The sequence below is a fragment of the Staurois parvus genome, unplaced genomic scaffold (genome assembly GCF_062004578.1).
Source record: "Staurois parvus isolate SC_StPar_1 unplaced genomic scaffold, SC_StPar_1.0 ptg000362l, whole genome shotgun sequence".
Lineage (NCBI taxonomy): Eukaryota > Metazoa > Chordata > Amphibia > Anura > Ranidae > Staurois > Staurois parvus.
The window spans coordinates 9353747-9373524 of record NW_028318158.1 but is presented as its reverse complement, the minus strand read 5'-3'; the positions used below and the strand labels follow the sequence as shown (position 1 = coordinate 9373524).

The window sequence follows — 19778 nt, the reverse complement described above, 5'->3', positions numbered from 1 at the left end:
TTCACCAAAAGGTAGAGCAGCACTAGTACTGGCACTCTGCTGCATATGAGAGTCATCATGCGTTTGTAACATCTCAGCAACCTGGGAATGGGGTTGGGTAAGCCTGATCTTAGCAGGGACCTCTTCTTCATCCTCTGAGCCATCTGTAAGGGTGCCGCTGTTGTCTATAGGTTCATATTTTGAACTGTATTCTGTCAGCGAATCTTTCCCTTTGCTCTCATCTGACATGCTCAGAATCTTGTAGGCCTCTTCACTAGAGTACCTTTCGTTGGACATTTTGGCCATTACATTTATAGGTACCTAGTGCGACTCATAGGAAAAAGAGCACTTGGCTGTCAGGAACTGCTTGAACCGCTACAAAAAATTTGCCAGCAAGTGCTAACAGAGATCAGGCCTGATCCTGTGAACATTGCGGTTTTGTGTGCAGTGTATCAAGTGACAGTGACCTACTGACACTGGAGAAGGGGGGGTAAGCGTAGGGGCTAAACGCAGGTGCTGGCGGGTGCCGGGGCTGATCCCACTTACGCTGCATTTTTGGGGATGCTATACTAATGTGAATGCTGGTATAGTGCTATACTATACTAGCAATGGAGGTTTATTGTGTATGTGAGCGTGTTCCTGGCAATCAAGGGGTTAAATGTGATGACTGGTGTACTGACGGTCAATCTGACGCTATCTGGGAGGGGCGCTAACTGACACTAGCGCTATCTAAAGACGCCAGCGACACTAATACAGCAAAAAATCTGTACGCTGTTCTAATGACACTGGCGACAGCGCAGCGAAGGGGTTAACGGGGGGGGGCAGGGACGATCAAGGGGTTAAATGTGTCCTAGAGTGTTCTAACTGTATAAGTGTAGTACTTTTACTCACTTTTGTGTTGATTCTTCCCTCTCTCGGACGGAATGTGCCCAGAGAGAGAAGATTTCATCACTTCCTGTACCTGTGTAACTGTCAACACAGATCAAGATAGGACAGGGATCAATCATCTAACTTGGGCTGGACATCACTGGCCTAAATCGGATGATTGATCCCTTGGGGATCAAATCATGGTACCTGCAGATCGGCGGGAGCACGCACGCCCCCCTTCCCCCCCGTGGCCTGCGAAAACCGTGGGAGCGCGAATCACGTATATATATATACCCGATCCTGCGCACAAGGGCCACCCTGCAGCAGTAAATATACTGTGGGCAGTCCTTAAGCGGACAACCATGGAATGATCATGCTATTGCTGGAATTGCCCACCCCATCTCAACAGCACACAAAATAATGGAATGTTTCTGTTATGTAAACTGTTCAATAATGAGATATAAAAATGTTTTTGAAGATGGTGATGGTAGGGTGGGGTGATGGGGAATTAGGGCAAAAAATGAACCTTGATACATACACATGATTATCTGTGGTGTATAGTAATGTATTGTAATATATGAAAAACAGCCATATCAAGGCTTGTGATATGAATATCTTTTTAACTTAATTCATGTTTTCTAAATATAAAACAATTCATTTAATGTGATCTCATACTAGCTTTTGATGTGGTAATGCTCCATATTGGCATCCATTATCTTTTTTGTAATATTAATACTCGATTTAGAAAAAGTAGAAAAGTTGATCCAGGTACAGTAGATTTGTGATCAATTCCTTGGATGTATAATCTTTCCTACAAAAAATACTGATAATACTGATAATAACAAAACATACTTCCTCCTCAGAAGATACATTATATGTTCCTCTTAAATTACCAATATACCCCAGGCAAAAATGTAACTTTTAGTAATATTCTGTATGGTCTTCTGTTGAATGACTCAAGTGTCCTTAGCAATAGAGAGACTACAGCAGAGTTCGGGGATTACTTTTCTGACTCAATCAGCTGTGTGTGCAACCTGATATTTATGCTGGCCGTATACCTGTTGAATTTTGTAAAAAAAAAAATTATGTTTTCAGAACAATCGGTTTCAAAGCAAGCAGAAAAAAATTAGAAGGACAAGGATGGAAAATCTTTGTTGAATCTAATGTTCATGAGCAAATATTCAGCTCAATTCGCTCCCAACTGAGAAAAGCTATGTCTTACGTTGGATACAAATCGGCCAAAAACTGTTAGTTTGGAAGGAACTGGTCAACTTTATGCCCATGTGTATAATTGTTTGTCTTACGACTGGCTTCCCCGCACGAACATCTCTAGTGTTAGTACAGTGATTTATCACTTTTCGGCCTACTGGATTGAACAAAAAAAACTTCTAGTGTGTACCCAACTAACCATGCATGAGTAATTTTTATTTTCTTTTTTTTTCCTTCAACCAGTGGTTGCAACAAAAGAAGATGACTTGATGTGCATGGGGCAATCCCAAGCACTGAGCCTTTGTATTCTGACAGCAAGGAGACTTTCCTACTGTCAGAATACTCATCAGTACCACCAGCTATAGCCGGCAATGCTGATCAAGAGAAAATTTTCCAACAGGCTCGTTGTTCAGATGTCGAATTTTAGATCGAATTCTGTACAACCAACCAGCCCATATGCATGGATCGAATTTGTCTGGTCTCTGCAGAACTGGCTGAATTTCGATCCATGTATGGCTGGCTTTTTGAGCATTTACTTGTCAAATTAAAATCTGGAAGTAGAATGTTTGCTCTATGAAAATTGTGACATTTCCCTGGTACTAGAACAAAAAGTTGTTCAAAATTCTTGAGCCATAAAGGCACCATCGAATGGTCAGGCAGAAAATTTTAATACCTTCTTGTCAAATGTTCAAATCAAATTCTACAGGTGTAAGGCCAGCCTAACTTGTTAAATAAAATTCTTTTTTCTCAGCAAAGCAGTTAAATTTATCTTGGTAAATGTATGAACATATATCATAAGAAAATTATATGGACTGCCATTGCTGACCTTTTAGTTGCTTGGTTGTTTTGCTGACCCTTAAATCTGTATAATAAAAAGTAAAATTAAGTTGTATAAACAAAACAAATAAACAAAGATATAACACTGGTTTACCCAATAAAGGTCATTTAATCTTAAGGCAAAAGGATAAAATACACAATTGTGCATGCCGTACGTTCTTGTTACTTTAGGATTCATTTCTAGGCTTTTTATCTGAAACTTCAGCCAAGCAAGATCTTGAAACCAGAAACTGAGTTGGCAGCGCTTTACATATATATATTGTACATTCACATCAGTCCCTAACCCTCAAGGGGTGTACAATCTAAGGTCCCTAACTTACATTCATACATACACATACTAGGGCAAATTTAGACAGGAGCCAATTAACCTACCAGCATGTCTTTGGGAGTGTAGGAGGAAACCGGAGTACCCGGAGGAAACCCACGCAGGCACAGGGAGAACATGCAAACTCCAGGCAGGTGGTGCTGTGGTTGGGATTTGAACCAACGACCCTAGCACTTCCAGGCAGAAGTGCTAACCACTTAGGTGTCCGTTTATGAACCAGCGGTAAATGATTGCTGCTCAGTTCTTCGGAATTCTCGGAGAACACAGTTCTCCTGCGAATGCCTTTTATGAAGCGGTGTAGATCAGTTCTCCAAATGAAGGGAGAACGATCTACAAACACTGGAAAACAGCTGCTTTTACTATAATCTCGCGAGATTACAGTAAAAGATCAGTTTACTAAGCAGAAAATTAATTAATTATCGCTGCTTAGGTGTTCTTTTTTTTTGACACAGAGAATAGATGTGATTCAGAGGATCGCAGCTATTCTCTGGTCATTCACAGTTTATGACACTCAGGAGAACATGTTCAGCCCTTCACTGGAGATCTGTGTTCTCCCTCCAGATTCTCCAGCCCAGAGCTGGAGAATCGGAGGGACCGCAAACTAAGGTGTCCGTTTATGACAGAGAATAGCTGCGATTCAACAGATATCAGCTATTCTCTGGTCATTCACAGTTTATGACACTCAGGAGATCATGTCAGCCCTTCTCTGGAGATCTGTGTTCTCCCTCCAGATTCTCCAGCCCAGAGCTGGAGAATCAGAGAGACCAAAAACTAAGCAGAGATAATTTACCTCTGTTTAGTAAACTGATCTTTTACTATAATCTCGAGAGATTATAGTAAAATGAGCCGTTTTCCAGAGTTTGTAGACCGTTCTCCAGCGTTTGTAGACCATTCTCCCTTCGTTTGGAGAACTGCTTCATAAACTGCATTCACAGGAGAACTGAGCAGCGATCTATTACTGCTGGTTCATAAACGGACACCTAAGCAGCAATAATTTACCTCTGTTTAGTAAACTGATCTCTTACTGTAATCTCGCGAGATTATAGTAAAATCAGCCATTTTCCAGCGTTTGTAGACCGTTCTCCCTTCGTTTGGAGAACTGATCTACACCGCTTCATAAAAGGCATTCACAGGAGAACTGTGTTCTCCGAGAATGCCGGAGAACTGAGCAGTGATCTATTACTGCTGGTTCATAAACGGACACCTTAGTTTGCAGTTCCTCCAATTCTCCAGCTCTGGGCTGGAGAATCTGGAGGGAGAACACAGATCTCCAGTGAAGGGCTGAACATGTTCTCCGCTGATCTCCTGAGTGTCATAAACTGTGAATGATCAGAGAGTAGCTGCGATCCTTTGAATCGCAGCTAATCTCTGTGTCATAAACGGACACCTTAGCCACTGTGCCGCCCTATTAATTTTTTGTGTTCAGCAGTTCCAGTCTAGAGAGAACAGAAGGGAGGATTTCTTTAGGATCACAGCCAGAATCTGGAGATCTGTCACTAACACCAGAATCGGACTCAGTACCTTCAATGCAGTATTTATCATGCATGGTTGACATTGAGTAGGTTGTTTGCCTTGTATAAGGATTGACTTCACTGCGGTTCCTTGTAGCTGTAGATGGTGGGATTGGTGGTGGGATTGGTGGGATGTTGACACTCATTTCTGGTGTGATGGTCTTGTTGGGTGGGTAGCTACTGAAGTCGATCATGCAATTAGATTCTGTAGGCAGCCTATAAGATCGTCTGCTCAAGTCCATTGCCTTGGGGCTCATGACATGAGCCATGCTTTTGTACAAGTGCTGTTGGTTGTTAGATTGTGAATTTTGTTGCTGGCACATGTTGGGTGAGGCCTGGTGCATCATAAACCTCTCCTGTGGAACAGGACAGGAATAATGAGAATAGGGGGTAGACTCTGAAGATTGGTTGTACAAATCTTGTGGTACATTCAACATGGGCTGTTGTTGGGGAACCATGACCTGGGGTTGTTCACCGGCAGTCATTGGATGCTTTGCTGTTGATACTGTAGGATAGATATTTTCTGGTTGCTGGATGTTGGAATAGCTCATACTTGAATTTGTGAAATAAGTGGATTTGCCCTTTTCACGTCTGGACTTTCCCCTTCTGTTTTGGAACCAAACCTGTCAAAAACAAAAAATGATTGAGTTTCATAAAATAAAACCAGTGAATTAAAATTAATTATGCAAAGTAACACAACGACCCAGAGAACTGACCACTTTTGGGTTTGTAGTTACTTTACTAATATAATAAACACATATTCTTTTATTTAAATCTTTCACTCCAGGAACAACTGTGATGGTATCCCTGAGAAGAGGATGCTACAGCCTTACAAGTTTCCTCTAAACTTAATACAGAAATATTGCATATGACACATAACAAAACACCACCAATGTATGTAGGTGAAAATAGAATAACCATTGGGAGAGAGGCAATTGCAGGTAGACCACAATAAAATATAGTAGCATTTGGAATAGGAGGGGTATCATGTAATTAAATTGCTTTGGAAGAGGTAAAGAATGGGACTTTAGAATATTGGATAAGAGGTACATGAAAAGAAAAACAAAGTAGAAAAAGCAGAAATTAAATGGAGAGTTCTTGTGTGCCTGTGCAAGAAATATCCACATTGTTGACGGTCAATTATCCACATACCTGGATCCTGGACTCAGGAATATAAATTAATTTGGCCAGTTCGTCTCGGTGGTGGATATCTGGGTACATGTTTCTTTGGAAGAACTCCTCCAAGACATCCAGTTGCTCTTGGCTGTACACTGTCCTCTTCCTGCGCTGTGATATAGCTGCTTGTTCCATAACCATGGGTGCAGTGACTGCCACCTGCTTAGTATGCGTCACATTCTTCTTTGATGCTGGGGACTCAGTGGGGGCTTGGTTGTTGGTGGCCTGTTCCTTTATCTCTTCTGTAGATAAAATAATTATGCCTTGCTCATCACATCATTAGCAGTATATACAGATGCTTCATAACAACACAACACAAACTGATACCTTCAGACATACAGTAGATGATGGGTGCCCAAAGCTAAAAACACCGACATGAATAGTGAGCAACCACAACAAACAAATCTGGAGCACCAATTAAGTAAAAAAATAGTTGACAAGCTAGGTACGAAATGTTTTAGGAAATTGCCCACTGAATGAGAGCAGCTGACTGTTGATTGAATAACTTCAATACTTCTGGTCATGCAAATGATGAAGATGGAAACTTGAATTTCTACACGTATTCCACATGTAGAAATTCAAGTTTCCATCTTCACCGTTTGCATGTCTGTTCCAGGTCAGTGGCTTAGAAGGCACTGGAGCCAGAGATCTCTAGTGTGTTCAAAAAGAGGTCTCCTTTAACAGTTTCTCCTATCTCCCAGGTATTCTGGTGGTAAGGTTTCCACACCAGCTACTGCAATTTCCTAATACCCTCTTGGGTCAAACACTCTACCTGTTGCATTGTATGTGAAGGAACATGTGGCAGTTAACTCACATGGAAGAAAAATATATTTGAAATATATTCTTCCCAAATATATTGCCATATATTTGAAATGCTACAATTTTGGCCATATTCAATATATATATATATATATATATATATATATATATATATATATATATACACACTGCATGTTGAGATGCGTTTTACAAAATATATGTAAAATATTTTTAAAAACAAATTTCAAATATACTGCATGTCTTTAAAAATACAAATCTAAATTTTTGGAATGCATTTACAAATATATTTAAAAATTTATGTTAAAATAACTGTTTTATATGTTAAAAAAATCTGAAGAATATATTTAAAAAATATATATTTTTACAAATAAATTTTTTTTAAATATATTTTTGTTTAACATATAAAAAAGTAATTTTAACATATATTTTTACATATATTTGTAAATGCATTCCAGAAATGTAGATTTGTATTTTTACAAAAATCTGAAGAATATATTAAAAAATATATATATTTAAAAATATACATTTTTTAAATATATTTTTGTTTAACATATAAAAAAAGTAATTTTAACATATATTTGTAAATGCATTCCAGAAATGTAGATTTGTATTTTTACAAAAATCTGAAGTATATTTAAAAAATATATATTTTTAAAAATATACATTTTTTAAATATATTTTTGTTTAACATATAAAAAAGTAATTTGAACATATATTTTGACATATATTTGTAAATGCATTCCAGAAATGTAGATTTGTATTTTTAAAGACACACAGTATATTTGAAATGTATTTTTAAAAATATTTGTCATATATTTTGTCATAAAAACGTATTTCAACATGCAGTATGTATATATATTATATATATATATATTTATTGAAATATATTTTGAAATATATTGAATATGGACAAAATTTTAGCATTTCAAATATATGGCAATATATTTGGGAAGAACATTTTTCAAATATATTTAAAATGTATCTTTCTTCCATATGGGAAATGCCAAAAAAACATGCATTTCAAGAATGACAGGGACAATATTGAGAATTATAGTTGACAAAAGGCTTGCCACTATAATCCCCAAGCAGTATGAGGTAGACTAAACTCCACCTGCAAATGCAATATATATAAAGGGTATAACCTTCAAATGTAAGTTGATGAATAAACACAAGACAGATCATTGTTATCTTCAGGATATGATAACATTTCCACTTAGGGCATATATATATATAATAGTTTTTTTAGCTTTCAATAAAGTAGGGAACAATTAAATAATGAAGACCCGAATCAGTTTTGTTTTTTGCTGCCACGTTTTTATGGGGAGCAAACTCTCTTTTTTGTCCCAGAGACACAACAGTAAGTGAAAGAAAATCTCTTCAAAGTGAGGGAATTCCCCTGACAGACAATTGTAACCAGAACAAGTATCCTCATTGAAAGATTGCCCCTCTATTCCAGTAACAACTGAAGATTTTTGGATTATCCATTGCCTTCTGTGACACTGCTCACCGGGACAAATAGAGAGGATTCAGACTGTATTAAAAATATGACAGGGGTTCAAACCCGCCCCTGCTCTCTTTAAAATCTTTAAAAAAAAGTTTTTTTTTAAAATACACAGATCTGAATAATAATAATAATTTGGTTTTCATAATCAGTGTCACTTTACATTAATTCAGATTAATCGCAGTTTACAAGTACTCTGTAAGCTAGAAGTCTCAGATGTCCTGCCATCCCCAGCTAGCAATTAAACTATAAACTTTTTGGTGGAGTGATTTGAAACTTACAGCTTACTTTCTTTTATCAAACTAGCATCTGGTATGGTAATGCTAAGACCTATAGCCTAAAAGCTCCAAGAGAAACATAAGATGTCCAACATAAGTATACAAAAAACACTTTTTAAAAATAATAAAGACTGGAATAGCCAACTGAGACCTGTAGTTCCACCTAAGCCAGATACCCAAAGGGTTCCATCATTATGTATTGGTTGAATAGTGAACATACTTACCGTTCACACAGACTGACTCAAAGTCATTCTGTTGCAGGGAGACCAGATTGAGACTACCATATTGGTTCTGGGGTTCAGTGAAGACCATATTGTTGGGGCTAGATGCAAAGCAACCTGGGAAGTAGTCCTCATTGTCCTGAGTGTATCCAGCCATCTTCCAGCTGGCTCTGTGCTTTCCTCCTTGCTTTCCTCTGGACTGCTATGCTCTCCTCTGGACTGGGCACTGTGTCTGCTCACTGGCACTCTGCTCTCTTTTAAATACACCCAGGGCCAGCCAGGATGATCAAAGTAATGAGATGTGAAAGGTTCCTTGAAAGGTGTGAAGATGGGTGGCAGGCAGGTAGACACTATTGTCAGCAGGTTAAAGAGGCCAGTCATTATTTCCTGCAGGGAAGTGGACACAATGGGATGGAATACACATCTCTGGGTGAAGGCACACTTCTGGGCCAAGCATATCCTCCAAGAACATTCAGAAACCTTAACCTATATATACACCTTACAAGCTGTATACAGCTTACATCAATTAGGGGCAAATATGGGACAATTGAAATACTAGACCATGCATGACAGACAATTAGAGTTCAATAATGTGGAGAGTGGTGTAGTATAAGGTAAAATATCATGTATCTATCACACACACACACACTACAAGTATTTATATAGCCTCAACGATTTTTGCAGCTCTTTACATATATTGTACTTTGACATCAGCCACCAGTCCCTGCCCTCAAGGAGCTTACAATCTAAGGTCTCTATTTCACCTACATACATACATATATACATATACTAGGGACAATTTAAACAGGAACCAATTAACCTACCAGCATGCCTTTGGAGTGTGGGAGGAAACCCATGCAATGTGCAGATAGTATTATTGTTGGGGTTCAAACCAATGACCCTGGTGCTGCAGGGCAGAAGTGCTAACAATGAATCCCCTATGTCAATCTCTATCTATTTATCTATCTATCTATCTATCTATCTATCTCTTTTCTGTCCATCTGTCTAATACCCATCTATTTGTCTATTGCCCTTCAATATGTTAGGCAAACCTCTAGCAGTAAGCTTTCCATACCTAGAAAGAAAACTCAACTAAAAAATCGAGTAAGTAAACCGATTGTTAAATTTTCATATGGTTAGAGTGCTTACTGCCACAGTCAATTTTGTTTCAATTTCAATAAGTTTGTATTCATTTTTTTATAACATAAAAAGCATAACCTATGTTAGTGCATGGGTAAATACAATGCATGGATAGATTCTTAAATAGCAATCATCAAGTGTCAAGTGGGAAGAACACCTGAAGTAGAAAATAACAGATATTCCAGATTACAAGCAAGCATTACAATAATAGTTAGCTTTGTACCTGGGAACGCAGACCAAACACTAACTGGGTGCCCAAAGGCACTGGTAAATTTAATGCAGGAGTCAGGTCCACCAAATGAGAAAACAAGGAAACGATTTTCATTTCAAGATTGAAAATGGACGAACATGTTGGAATTTTTTTTTTTTACATATCAAACTATTTTCTAATAAATTGTAGGTCTGTCATTCTAAAACAAATTAAGTGAATTGGGCATGAGCAGTAGGGTTAGTAGTAGTGATTAATCAGGAATAAACAATGTTTAAAGTTGAAAACGATCTAAAAAAAATGTTGAATGTTGCAGAATGTTTTTCAATACAATGATTGGGCCATCAAACGTTTGATCAAAAGACATACATTTTTGAACACATTTTTTTATTTTTCTGTCCAGATTTAGAGTATATACACAGCTAAGCGTGTATCTTATAATGGACACAGCGAGTGTGCAGAGATCACATCAATAAAGCCCCCCGAGGGATAGAAGACACTGTTAGGGGTTTAACTCTGCAGCATCTACCAAAAGTTGAAAATATCAGTTGTGGGTACAGTGAACTTCTAAAAATGCAATGTTCAACTGTAACAAGCCACAATGACCAATCAGAATTCGCCTGTTATTGCTAAAGCCAGGGCTGTGAATAAGGGGGTACCACCAGTCCTCCTGTACGGGCCCAGGCCAGCAGGAGGGCCCAGGCTGGTGGGTGAATCGGTTGTGGGCAGGAAGAAGATTGGCATGGCAGGGGGGGCAATCACTGGAAGCAATCCCCTGTATGGCTCTTTCTGCAGCAGCTGAAAGCTGGCTTCTTCTCCTCTCCCTCCTGCTGGCTTTTAGAGAAAGCCATACAGGGGATGGGTTCCAGTAATTGCCCCCCTCCCCAATGCATCCATCACCCTCCCTGTGCACCTGCTGCCCAAGCCCCACAGTGCTGCCAGCTTCCCTCTTCTTTTTCCCAATGGCAACTGCAAACACACAATAGGATCCTTCAGGATGGACAGTGGGGGAGGGGACTGGTAAATATGTCACATTTACCAGCCCCTTCCTTTCCTGAATGAACACAATGCGTGATAGGTACCGATCACTCACTGTGTTCATAACTGAAGTATAGTACACTTTGGTTTTTTTTGGGGGGGGGGGTCTGTCAGGTTGGCTGGATAGAAAATTTGTGGTTTCTTTCAGCAGCCCTGGCTATAGCCTCTCGGCTGCTATACTTTGCCAGCCACTTTTACTTGCAGTTTGCAACATCTCATTAGATAAGCTTTTATTTGATATTATTCATTAGTACCATATTCATTAGTGTCATAGGTATTCATGTGCAGTAGGAGCAGCTAAGATAATGGAAAATATGAGTCATCAGACACAGACACTGCTCAGAGGTGTGCCTGTCTCCAACACATCCATTCATTGTTCAAGGTGTGAAGGAGCTGAGGGGACCCTCTTATTGTGACCATTCATCTCACACCATACAATACATACTCCTACAGTTTTGTCTAGCTGGCCAGGAAAGACAGATAACACCCACAGTCCTGTCTCCTGCTTCTGACACTTAATGGGTTTACAGAAGATAATGAGATTTGGAATTTGTCTTTAAAAAACGTGATATCTGTGAAGTTTTTCTGGGAAGCTCTGAATGTGTAAACAGTATCTATATATCTCATATAGGTATGATAAGTAATGATAATCTAGTTATATAATATCTTGTAAAATGCTGTAAATTGTATAGTATCTTATCTCTAGCATAATGCTGTATATTATATATAGTAGTTTGTATTTAGTGCAATAGTATATATTTTATAGTAGCTTGTATATAGTATAATACTGTGTAGTATGTAATATCATGTATCTAGTATACATCTGTATATTATATAATGCCTTGTATATAAAATAATACACTATAATGTATACTATCTTGTAAAATGCTGTATATTATATAGTAATATCTTGCATGTAGTATAATACTTTATATTATCTAACATCTTGAATCTGGTATAATGCTGTAAATCATATTGTACCATGTATCTAGTATAATACTGTATATTAAATAACATCTTGTATCAAGTATAATGCTGTATAGTATATAATATATTGTATTTAGTATAATGCTGTAGAGAATATAATATCATGTATACAGTATAATACTTTATAGTATAAAATATCTTGTATCTAGTATAATGCTCTATATCATATAGTACCATGTATCTGGTATATTGCTATATATTATATTACATCTTGTATAAACTACTAAGCAGAATAGTTTTTAATATCTTGTATATAGTATGATACTATATAGTTTATAATAGCTTGTATCCAGTATAATGTATCACTAAAAAAAAATGAGATTTCCCCCCCTCCCCCATGGTTTATACAATGCTCAAAAAAATTAAAGGAACACTTTTAAATTAGAGTACAGCATCAAGTCAATTAAACTCCTGGGATATTGATCTGGTCAGTTAAGTACAGAGGGGGTTGTTAATCAGTTTCAGCTGCTTTGGTGCTAATGAAATTAACAACAGGTGCACTAGATAGGCAACAATGGGATGAGCCCCAAAACAGGAATAGTTTTACAGGTGGAGGCCACTGACATTTTTTTCCCTACTCATCTTTTCTGACTGTTTTTTACTAGTTTTGCATTTGGCTAGGGTCAGTGTCACTACTGGTAGCATGAGGCGATACCTGGACCCTACAGAGGTTGCACAGGCAGTCCAACTCCTCCAGGATGGCACATTAATGCGTGCCATTGCCTGAAGGTTTGCTGTGTCTCCCAGCACAGTTTTAAGAGCATGGAGGAGAATCCAGGAGACAAGCAGTTACTCTAGGAGAGCTAGACAGGGCCATAGAATGTCCAGGGACGTATCTACCGTGAGGCAAACAAGGCGTTTGCCTAGGATGGCAATTTGTAGGGGGGCCGCACTGCCCCCCGGAAGAAGGGACCTGTTGAGCAGCGGCGGACAGAGCCATGCGGGGCTGCCATCAGAGGGGTACCATCGGTACTCTTGCAGTGACCCAGACAGCAGGAGGATCGATGTGGTGGCACGTCGGGGAGGGCAGTGTCAGACCGATGCTTGTGTACCTCTCCCTCCAGCAGCTGACAAGCCAGGACCAGGGGACAGCCTGGAGCAGGGAGAGGAGAAGTGGCGGAGATGAAAGAGCCGGAGGAGGTGAGCTGTGATGTGTTCTGTGGGATATCCCTCCTGTAGTCCATGCACTGATCGATCTTATGTCACTGCAACCCCCCCCCCTTCCGCAGCCCTTGGAGGAGGAGGGAAGAGAGAGAGATGGGAGGAAGAGGGGGGGGGAGAGGGGAGGAATAGAAAGAGATGGGGGGGAAAGGGGGGAGGGGGAAGAGAGCGCAAGGGGGAAGAGAGGGGGGAGAGAGTGGTAGGAAGAGAGGGGGCAGAGAGAGAGGGAGGGAGAGAAAGGGGGAAGAGAGAGAGGGGAGGAAGAGAGAGAGGGGAGGAAGAGACATAGGGGAAGAGAGAGAGAGGGGGAGGAAGAGAGAGAGAGAGAATATATCATACTGTGTTGTGTGCAGTCCCATACGATCTGAGAAAGAGAGAGCAGGGGAGAGAGAGAGGGGGGAGAGAGAGGGGGGTGAAAGAGAGAGGGGGGAAGAGAGAGGGAAGAGAGAGATGGGGAAGAGAGAGAGAAGGGAGGAAGAGAGAGGGGGGGTGAGAGGGGGGTGAAAGAGAAGAGAGAGGGGAGAAAAGAGGGGAGGAAGAGAGAGGGGGGAAGAGAGAGGAGGGAGAGAGGGGGAGGAAGAGAGGGAGGGGGAGAGAGAGAGGGTGAAGAGAGAGGGGAGAAAGAGAGAGAGTGGGAAGAGACAGAGAAGATAGGAAGATAGAGGGGGGGGAGAGAGGGAAGGAAGAGAGGGGGGGAGAGAGATAGAGAGAGAGGGGAGAGAGAGGAGGAAAATAGAGGGGAAGAGAGAGAGAGAGATAGAAAGAAAGAGGGGGGAGGGGAGAAGAGGGGGGGGGAGAAGAGAGCGAGAGGGGAGGAGGGGAGGAAGAGAGAGACAGAGAGAGAGAATATATCATACTGTGTTGTGTGCCGTCCCATATGATCTGAAAAAGAGAGGGGGGATGAGATAGAGAGGGCGGAGAGAGAGGAGGGAAGAGATAGGGGGAAGAGGGAAGAGAGAGGGAGAGAGGGGGGGAGGAGGGAGGGAGAGAGGGGAGGAAGAGAGAGAGGAAGAAGAGAGAGAGAGGGGAGGAGGAGATGGGGGAAAGAGAGAGAGGGGGAAGAGAGAGGAGAAAGGGGAGGAAGAGAGAGGGGGGAAGAGAGAGGAGGAGAGAGAGGGGGAGAGGAAGAGACAGAGAGAAGATAGAGAGGTGAAAGGGGGGTAAGAGGAGGGGGAAGGAATAGAGAGAGAGGGGAGGAAGAGAGAGGGGGGGGAGAAAGAGAGGGGGGAAGAGAGAGAGGGGGAAGATAGAAAGGAGGAAGAGAGAGGGGAGAGAAAGAGGAGGAAGAGAGAGAAGGGGAGGAAAAGAGAGGGGGAAGAGAGAGAAAGAGGAGGGGAGAGAGGATGAGACAGAGGGGGGGGGAGAATATATCATACTGTGTTGTGTGCAGTCCCATATGATCTGAGAAAAAGAGAGGGGAGGGAGAGGGGGGGGGGGGGGGGGGTGAAGAGAGAAAGGGAGAGGAAGAGAGAGAGAGAGAGAGAGAGAGAGAGAGAGAATATATCATACTGTGTTGTGTGCAGTCCCATATGATCTGAAAAAGAGAGAGGGGGGTGAGATAGAGAGGGCGGAGAGAGAGGAGGGAAGAGATAGGGGGAAGAGGAAAGAGAGAGGGGAAGAGGGAGAGGAGGAAGAGAGAGAGGGGGAGAGAGGAAAGAGGGGGGGGGAATAGAGAGAGTGAGAAGAGAGAGAGGGAGGAGGAGGAGATGGGGGAAGAGAGAGAGGGGGGGAAGAGAGGGGAGAAAGGGGAGGAAGAGGGGGGGGGAGAGGGGAGGAAGAAAGAGAGGGGAGAGGAAGAGAGAGGGAGAAGATAGAGAGGAGAAAGGGGAGTAAGAGAGGGGGAGAGAGAGGGGAAGGAAGAGAGAGGGGGGGAAGGAAGAGAGAGAGAGGGGAGGAAGAGAGAGAGAGGGGAAGAGAGAGAAGGGGAGGAAAAGAGAGGGGGAAGAGAGAGAAAGAGGAGGGGGAGAGATAGGATGAGACAGAGAGGGGGGGGGGGAGAATATATCATACTGTGTTGTGTGCAGTCCCATATGATCTGAGAAAAAGAGAGGGGAGGGAGAGGGGGGGTGAAGAGAGAAAGGGAGAGGAAGAGAGAGAAAGAGAGAGAGAGAGAGAATATATCATACTGTGTTGTGTGCAGTCCCATATGATCTGAAAAAGAGAGGGGGGGGTGAGATAGAGAGGGCGGAGAGAGAGGAGGGAAGAGATAGGGGGAAGAGGAAAGAGAGAGGGGAAGAGGGAGAGGAGGAAGAGAGAGGGGGGGAGAGAGGAAAGAGGGGGGGAGAGGGGAGGAATAGAGAGAGGGAGAAGAGAGAGGGGGGGGGGAGGAGATGGGGGAAGAGAGAGAGGGGGGAAGAGAGGGGAGGAAGAGGGGGGGAGAGGGGGAGGAAGAAAGAGAGGGGAGAGGAAGAGAGAGGGAGAAGATAGAAAGGAGAAAGGGGAGTAAGAGAGGGGGAGAGAGAGGGGAAGGAAGAGAGAGAGGGGGGAGGAAGAGAGAGAGAGAGAGAGGAGGAAGAGAGAGAAGGGGAGGAAAAGAGAGGGGGAAGAGAGAGAAAGAGGAGGGGGAGAGATAGGATGAGAGAGGGGGGGAGAATATATCATACTGTGTTGTGTGCAGTCCCATACGATCTGAAAAAGAGAGAGGGGGGAGAGTGAAGAGAGAGAGGGGGGAAGAGAGGGGGGAGAGAGAGGAGGGGAGGGGGAGAGGAAGAGAGAGAGGGGAGAGGAAGAGAGAGAGAGAGAGAGAGAGAAGATAGAGAGATGGGGGGATGCGGGGGAAGGGAGATAGAGAAAAGGGAGAGAGAGAGGGAAGAGAGTGAGGAGGGAAGAAAGAGGGAGGGAGGGAAGAGAGAGGGGGGGAAGAGCTAGAGAGAGGAGGGTGAGGGAGAGAGAGATGGAGGGGGGAGAGGGGGGAGATAGAGATGGGGAAGAGAGAGGGGGGAAGAGAGAGAGGGGGAAGAAAGGGGGGGAGGAGAGAGAGAATAGAGAGAGGAGAGAGGGAAGGAGAGAGAGAGGGAAGAGGGGGGGGGAGATGGGAGAGAGGGTGGGGAAGAGAGAGGGAAGAGAGAGGGGGGGAGAGAGAGAGAAAGGGAATAGAGAGAGGGGGAAGAGAGAGAGATATAGAGAGAAGAGAGGGGAGAAGAGAGAGAAAGAGGGGGGAAGAGAGAGAGAGGGAAGAGAGAGGGGGGATAGAAAGAGAGAGGGGAGAGAGGGAAGGGAGAGAGAGGAGAGAGGGGGGAAGAGAAAGAGAGGGAAGAGAGAGGGGGGATAGAGAGAGGAGGAAGAGAGAGAGGGGAGGAAGAGAGAGGAGAGAGATGGGGGAGGAAGAGAGGGGGGAGAGAAGGGGAAGAGAGAGAGAAAGGAGGAAGAGAGGGGGAGTGAGAGAGGGGGGAGAGAGAGGGGGGAGAGGGGGGAAGAGAGAGAGAGAGGAGGAAGAGAGAGGAAAGGAAGAAAGGGAGGGGAGACAGAGAGGGAAGAGAGAGAGAGAGGAAGAAGAGAGAGAGTGGGAAGAGACAGAGAAGGGAGGAAGGGAGAGAGGTGGGAAGAGAGAGAAGGGAGGAAGAGAGGGGGGGGAAGAGAGAGACAGAGAGAGAGAATATATCATACCATGTTGTGTGCAGTCCCATATGATCTGAGAAATAGAGAGGGGGGGAGATAGAGAGGGGGGGAGAGGTGGGGAAGAGAGAGAGGGAAGAAAGACAGAGAGGGAAGAGAGAGGGGGGAAGAGGGAGAGGAGGAAGAGAGAGGGGAGAGAGGAAGAGAGAGAGGGGGAAGAGAGAGGGAGGGGGGAGCAAGAGATAGGGGGAAGAGAGAGGAGTAAGGGGGGAGGAAGAGAGAGAGGGGAGAGGAAGAGAGAAAGGGAAGATAGAGAGGAGAAAGGGGAGGAAGAGAGATGGGGAAGAGAGGGGGGTGAGGGGGAAGAGAGGTGGGGGGTGAGGGGGAAGAGAGAGGGGAGAGAGAGGGGGGAAGAGAGAGAGGGGGGGAAGAGAGAGAGATGGGGGGAAGAGAGAGTGGGAAGAGAGAGAGGGGGGAAGAGGGAGAGAGAGAGAGGGAGAGGGGGAGGTAGAGGGGGAAGAGAGGGAGTGAGGAGAGAGAGAAAGAGAGAAAGGGAGAAAGAGAGGTGGAAGAGAGACAGGGAGAAAGGGGGGAGATAGAGGAGGAGGAAGAGAGAGGAGGGGGAAGAGAGAGAGGGAGAAGAGAGGGAAGGAAGAGAGAGAGGGGACGAGAGGAAGAGGAGAAAGAGAGAGAGAAAGAGAGAGAGAAGAGAAAGAAAGGGAGAGAGAGAATCATATATACATACACACTTATTGAACTCTCTCGCTCTCTCATTGGGGCGGGGCACAAAATTTTTGTGTTGCCTAGGGCAGCACAAATTCTAAATACACCACTGAGGATGTCCTTAACACAGCAGGGCCAGTATCTGCTCCTTTGTGCAAGGAGGAACAGGATACACACTGCCAGAGACCTACAAAATCACCTCCAGCAGGCCACTTCTGTGAATGTCTCTAACCAAACAATCAGAAACCGACTTCATGAGGGTGGCCTGAGGGCCCAATGTCCTCTAGTGGGCCCTGTGCTCACTGCCCGGCACCATAGAACTTGATTGGCATTTGCCTTTTAACACCAGAATTGGCAGGTCCACCACTGGTGCCCTGTGATTTTCACAGATGAAAGCAGGTTCACCCTGAGCACATGTGACACATGTGAAAGGGTCTGGAGAAGCCGTGGAGAATGGTATGCTGCCTGTAACATTGTTCAGCATGACTGTTTTGGTGGTGGGTCAGTGATTGTCTGGGGAGGGACGCACAGACCTCTACAGGCTAGACAATGGCACCCTGACTGTCATTAGGTACTGGGATGAAATCCTTGGACCCACTGTCAGACCCTACGTTTGTGCAGTGGGTCCTGGGTTCCTCCTGGTGCACGACAATGTCCGGCCTCATGTGGTGAGAGTATGCAGGCAGTTCCTGGAGGATGAAGGAATTGATACCATTGAATGGCCCCCACGCTCGCCTGAACTAAATCCAATAGAACGCCTCTGGGATATCATGTTTCGTTCCATCCGATTCCACCAGGTTGCACCTCAGACTGTCCAGGAGCTCAGTGATGCCCTGGTCCAGATCTGGGAGGAAATACCCCAGGACACCATCCGTCGTCTGATTAGGAGCATGCCCCGACGTTGTCAGGAATGCATACAAGCACGTAGGGGCCATACTTACTACTGAGTACCATTTTGAGTTTCTGCAATGAAATATCAGCAAAATGTACTAGTCTGCTGCATCATATTCACTTTGATTTTCAGGGTGTCTTTGAATTCAGTCCTCTGTTGATAATTTTCATTTCCATCAAATGATGGGGCATCCTTACATTCCTAACACATTACCCAGTTCACATCAGTATAGATATCCAGCATGATATTTTTCCCCATTGAGATCTGATGTGTGTTCAAAGTGTTCCTTTTTTTAGCAGTGTATAACTACATTTACATATTATTATCATCAGTATAAAATGACATTTATTTATTTATTTGTTTTATTTACACTTTACCGAAAAACACACATAGTAATCCCTCAAGCCACTGAAAAACCTCAAAGGACTCCTCACATAACAATGCTTTACAAAAATATTATCATTTCCATAACTTGTCCAGAAGATTCGTTATTATTTTTGAATAGAGTGATAGAGCTAATTCTACAACTTGAAATTGAATAGAAACATACAGTATGTGATTATCATATTCCCAGTATAAACTTAAGCTGGCCATAGATGGATCAAAATTTGTCCAGTTCAGCAGGGACTGGCTGAATTTCAATTCATCTATAGCAATTCCCATTTGACAGAAGTCAATTTTACAGTCGAATCTTGTCGAATGGGAACACTGGAAAACTTTTGAGCTGCAGCCACTGATCAGTGTATTCTGACAGTGGAGCAGTCCTGCTGTCAGATTACAATGGAACAAATGGGAAGATACCTTCATCCATCTTACTTGTTTGGATGGGGTAATCATTTTTTTTGTTTTTTTTTTAGGTTTGGCCTGCTGGCTTATTGAACAAAAATGATTGAGCCAGTTAGACCACAAATCATCCTAAGAAGGCTCAGCCCACAATATATCACTTATAGATTTCCAGAGTCATTCTCCAAAGTTGTATGGTTGTAAATATAGAACATTTTTACCAGTCAGTCATGCCATACTGATAAGAACACTCTATGTGTATGTTACTACAGAAAAACATTTTGTAGAATACCCCAGATGTGTGAGATGAGATTCATTACAAGAGATTTGACGCAATATCACACAACCATGAGACATACTGTATGCTGCAGGGGCAGACTGACCATTTGGAAACTCGAGCACTGCCCGAGGGCCAGGGGTCAGTAGGGGGCCCCATGAGGCTTTTTTGAGTTTGGGCAAGGACACAGGGGCCCCATGATCTCCTATTGCCCGGGGGCCCCATGAATTGTCAGTCCGCCCCTGGTATGCTGTGTACATATCTTAAAGGCCAGGTTTGGACTGTAATTGTGTGGATTGTGCAGCAACAAATCAATGAAATTTGAAATCA

General features: G+C 43.1%; 1 protein-coding gene across 1 annotated transcript; it reads right to left on the bottom strand.

Moving 5' to 3' along the window:
- Positions 1-4614: 4614 nt before the first annotated feature.
- On the bottom strand, positions 4615-8841 carry LOC149456422 (homeobox protein Mix.1-like). Its single transcript, XM_089685000.1, has 3 exons — positions 8688-8841; positions 5881-6146; positions 4615-5351 (listed from the first exon to the last, which is right to left on the bottom strand). Exons 1-3 carry the CDS (start codon positions 8839-8841, stop codon positions 4626-4628), a joined length of 1146 nt encoding a protein of 381 aa, XP_089541126.1. The 3' UTR covers positions 4615-4625.
- Between the last annotated feature and the right edge of the window lie 10937 nt (positions 8842-19778).